The 3863-nt window shown below is 39.0% G+C and overlaps 1 protein-coding gene across 1 annotated transcript; it reads right to left on the minus strand.

Annotated features, from left to right (window-relative positions):
- Positions 1 to 412: 412 nt before the first annotated feature.
- On the minus strand, positions 413 to 3504 carry LOC146552865 (immunoglobulin lambda-1 light chain-like). Its single transcript, XM_085254410.1, has 4 exons — positions 3161 to 3504; positions 1498 to 1809; positions 1291 to 1365; positions 413 to 937 (listed from the first exon to the last, which is right to left on the minus strand). Exons 1-4 carry the CDS (start codon positions 3297 to 3299, stop codon positions 789 to 791), a joined length of 675 nt encoding a protein of 224 aa, XP_085110536.1. The 5' UTR covers positions 3300 to 3504; the 3' UTR covers positions 413 to 788.
- Between the last annotated feature and the right edge of the window lie 359 nt (positions 3505 to 3863).

Below are 3863 nucleotides of genomic sequence, written 5' to 3' on the forward strand. Positions count from 1 at the left end.
TTGGAAAGGATTTTCTGAATCATTCAGTAGTTTTTGTAATAATAAGGACATTTAGCAAGACTTCAAAATGATTCTCCAACATTTGCTGTTCAGACTTGATCTGTTCTTACGTGTGTGATATCCAGAATGAAAAACTCAGCTCAGGTAATAAAATGGGAGCTGAGCAGACTGCAGGGGCTTCATGGTCTCTCCTTTGATTCCATTAAAGTTCATTTGTCAGCTGTGAGTTGAGGATTTGAGCTGTTTCTCTCACAGGTGAAGAACACAGATCCTTCCTGGAATCATTCTTGAAGCAGAGTTCCTGCTTGTAACTGTCATTGTGTTATTAAAGTGAAAGCCACAGCTAACGGTGTGGAGGCTGCAGAGCAGAAACCCACACAGCCCGTCTGCTGCAGGAGAGCAAGTTTGGATACAGTCAGTTTGTGCTTCACTCACACGGGTTGTTGTTGATCACACAATGAAAGTAGAATCAAACTCTTCATCTTCAAATCTTTATTGTTCACACAAACACAACTACACTGTTTGACATTTGAAAATCAAAGTGAAAACTTGTGATAAAAATATTCCTGATGGTTTTTGTTACTACAATAAAAGTCACAATAAGCACAAAAAGAATTCTAACTCAGAGCAACAATACATGTAAAGATGTATTTATTTCAGACGATCTTCTAACTGTTGAAGAAAAAGGCAAAATAAGCTCAACACATCATAACTAACATTTGTGATCAAAGTGATGAATGAGATGAATTGATGAGATGTGATGGTGAGAAAAGGCGAGCAGGAAACAGTCAGTCAGCATGTGTGCAGTTGGTGGACGCTCCCTTGTTTGTGAGCATCATCAGCAGAGAGAGTCCACAGCAGTACACCAGACTCTTCACTATCAGCACTGTGTACAGCAGGCAGAGCAGCTTCACCCTGCACTGAGACTGGAAGGACACTGAAGGACAGACAGACACAAAGAGACAGACAGACAGTCGGGTTATTCCTCTCAGATCAAGGAGAAAAAGTCCAAATAGAAACAGTCACAGCTTCTTCTTCAAGTGGATGAATTGATGTAGTGTTTGTGTCCACTTGGGGGCAGAAGAACTCCACAAGCAGCTAACAAACTGATCTCTGACATATTATGGTCTGTCTGCTGTTTGGTGCTGAGCAGCTAGTGTACAGTGGCTTTATCAGAGCTTGTTGGATGAAGATTTGATCAATTAGTGCAACTTTAAGAGCCTAAACTTGTTCCAGCTGCCTCATTGGACATTGGAGCTGTCCATGCAGAGAGGCAGCAGGTGATCTTACAGTCAGCTGGCTGCAGAGCTGGCAGGTCTGCTGGCTCTCTCTCTGGAGGACAGGAGGCTGCTGGAGCTGGAAGCTCTGAAACAGAAAAGGAGTCAAATGTTTGGAGCTGCAGTGAGAAATGTCAGTCCTCTGCTGCTCTGCTCTCTTTGACAGCATCTCCACATGAAGCTGAATCACTGCTGAACACAGTCACCAAGCCTTCATTACCTTGTTGTGTTCGGGCCTCCACTGTGCCCCCCTCGTGCTTCACCCAGCAGCTGTATTTATATGTGTCAGAATGGCTCCCATCAACCATCCTGATGGCAATGGTGCGTCCCGCCTCTCTGAGCTCCAGCTGCTCTCCCTCAGCAGGGGGCAGCTCCTCCGCTTCTCCGCCGTTCTTCTTCTGTCTTTTCCAGGAGAACTGGACCAGAGGAGGAAACATGGCTGAGGCCACACACAGCAGGGAGCTCTTCCCCTCCAGGTGGGCTCTGGATGCTGCTGGGTACACGCTCACCACGGGCTTCACTACCTGCTCATCTGAAGTTTGACAGCAGCAACAAGCAGCACAGACACACATTCACACAGTCAGCAGCAGCTTCCAGCACTGCACTGCATTCAGTCTGATCCTGGAAACTACATGGACTCTGATCACTAAACTACTCATCAGCACAAAGTTCACTACATACACTGGATTCAGCTTCATATCAAACACAGTCATCACCTCATGTCATCATGGCTCACATGAGGAACACTCAGCATGTTTTTAAAGTCAAATTCATTTCAGTTTAATTCGTCATGTGTTTCCTTTTTATTGTTTTATAGAAATTTAGTTCAGTCCAATTTTAAAATATTTACATTTGTCTTTATACAAGTGAAAATGTATTTTTCTTATTAGTCCTTAGACACGAGTTCTAACAGAGATCCTCTTCTGTCCAAAAATAAATTCATCTTTTTTCATATTGTTTTGTACTATTAATAAAATTAAATATAATTTCACAAAATTCAGTTCAGCAGATAAAATTTCCATTCTTCTTGTCTTTGATATATTTTACCATAAAGACCATATTTGTCTTTCAGACTAATTTATTCTTAAATATTTTTGTGTAAAATTGGAAAAGTAATGCAGTGATTATTTTAATTTATGTTTTTATTCATATAAAAAACTGTAGCAACTATTTTAAAACACTAAAACTGAAATGTTGAATAAAACTTTTTCAATAATATGAGATATACTTCATGATATTTTTAGTCATAAAAATAAAAATTATATGACAAAATATATTTAATAAAAATTTGTATGTTAAAGTATTTTGGAAAATTTAAGTATTATTAACTTTTTATTGTCACGTACAAATCCACACACACGACTTCATCTCAGAAATAAATATCAGAGTTTAACGATGTCAAATTCATCCTAAATTTATCTGTCATATCATTTCTGAGTTTTCTAATCAGTATCTGTTTTTATAATTCTATTTACCTTTTTGAAGCAGCTACATGAATGTTTGACTATTAAAAAATATTTGTTCCTCAACATAAAGCAAATATTTCCTGAAACCATATTTGTTGTTAATCTATATTAATTTAATTTTAACATCAAATATGATCTTGTGTTAAAAACCAGCAGAATCACTGAGAGGATCAAATCCTAAATATTTGTAACATCACTAATATTTGCAGAAATAAAGAATAACTTTAGTTGTTCAGTGAGATTTCAACATGTTTTCAGAGATTATTGAGCTTTTCTTATGTAACAATGGCTGCAGATGAATTCTCTACTAATGATGAAAAACTAACATGTAAAGCCTGAAGCAGCACAAACTGACTTTAAACACATTTTCAGCTTCTACAATAAAACAACTGAAGGAAAATAAATGTTTGTTCTTACCTGTTACAGACAGTTTAGTTCCAGAGCCAAAGATGGGGTAACCATATCCTCCCACAGTGAGACAGACTGCTACAAAAACCTGTCTGCTGTTGAACGTGTCAGCTGAGGTGAATGAGTCCAAATGAGGAAGCAGGATCATATTTCAGCTCCATGATGTGTTTCTCTAATGTTCATATCAACATGACTGTCTCTTCTTCTCTTTTCTTTTAGCCACACTAGCAGCACGGCTCTGATGTTAATGTCAGTCTGTTGGTCAGTCCACTACTTTAGTCCACATGAAAATAGAAAATCACTATATAAGCACCAGTCCATTTATCCCATCAATGATGCACCACTACAATGAAACATGCTGCTGATAGTATCATGGTTTGGCCCATCTGGCTCACCATCATTAATCACACAATCAATTTTGAATTCTAGCAGCAAATTGTAAAGAAAACTATCAGAACATCTGTCTGTGAACTGAATCTCAGGAGAAAGTGGGCCATGCAGCACCGCAATGACACAAATGGTAAATGGTAAATGGCCTGCATTTGTATAGCGCTTTTCTAGTCCATAGGACCCCAAAGTGCTTTACACTACATTCAGTCATTCACCCATTCACACACACATTCACACACTGGCGATGGCAAGCTACATTGTAGCCACAGCTGCCCTGGGGCGCTCTGACAGAGGCGACAAAAGGAAAGATAGATGGTGGGTA

The sequence above is a fragment of the Mchenga conophoros genome, linkage group LG18, assembly GCF_057382185.1.
Source record: "Mchenga conophoros isolate Kocher_MC1m ecotype Shallow Benthic linkage group LG18, M_conophoros_male_GT1.1, whole genome shotgun sequence".
NCBI lineage: Eukaryota > Metazoa > Chordata > Actinopteri > Cichliformes > Cichlidae > Mchenga > Mchenga conophoros.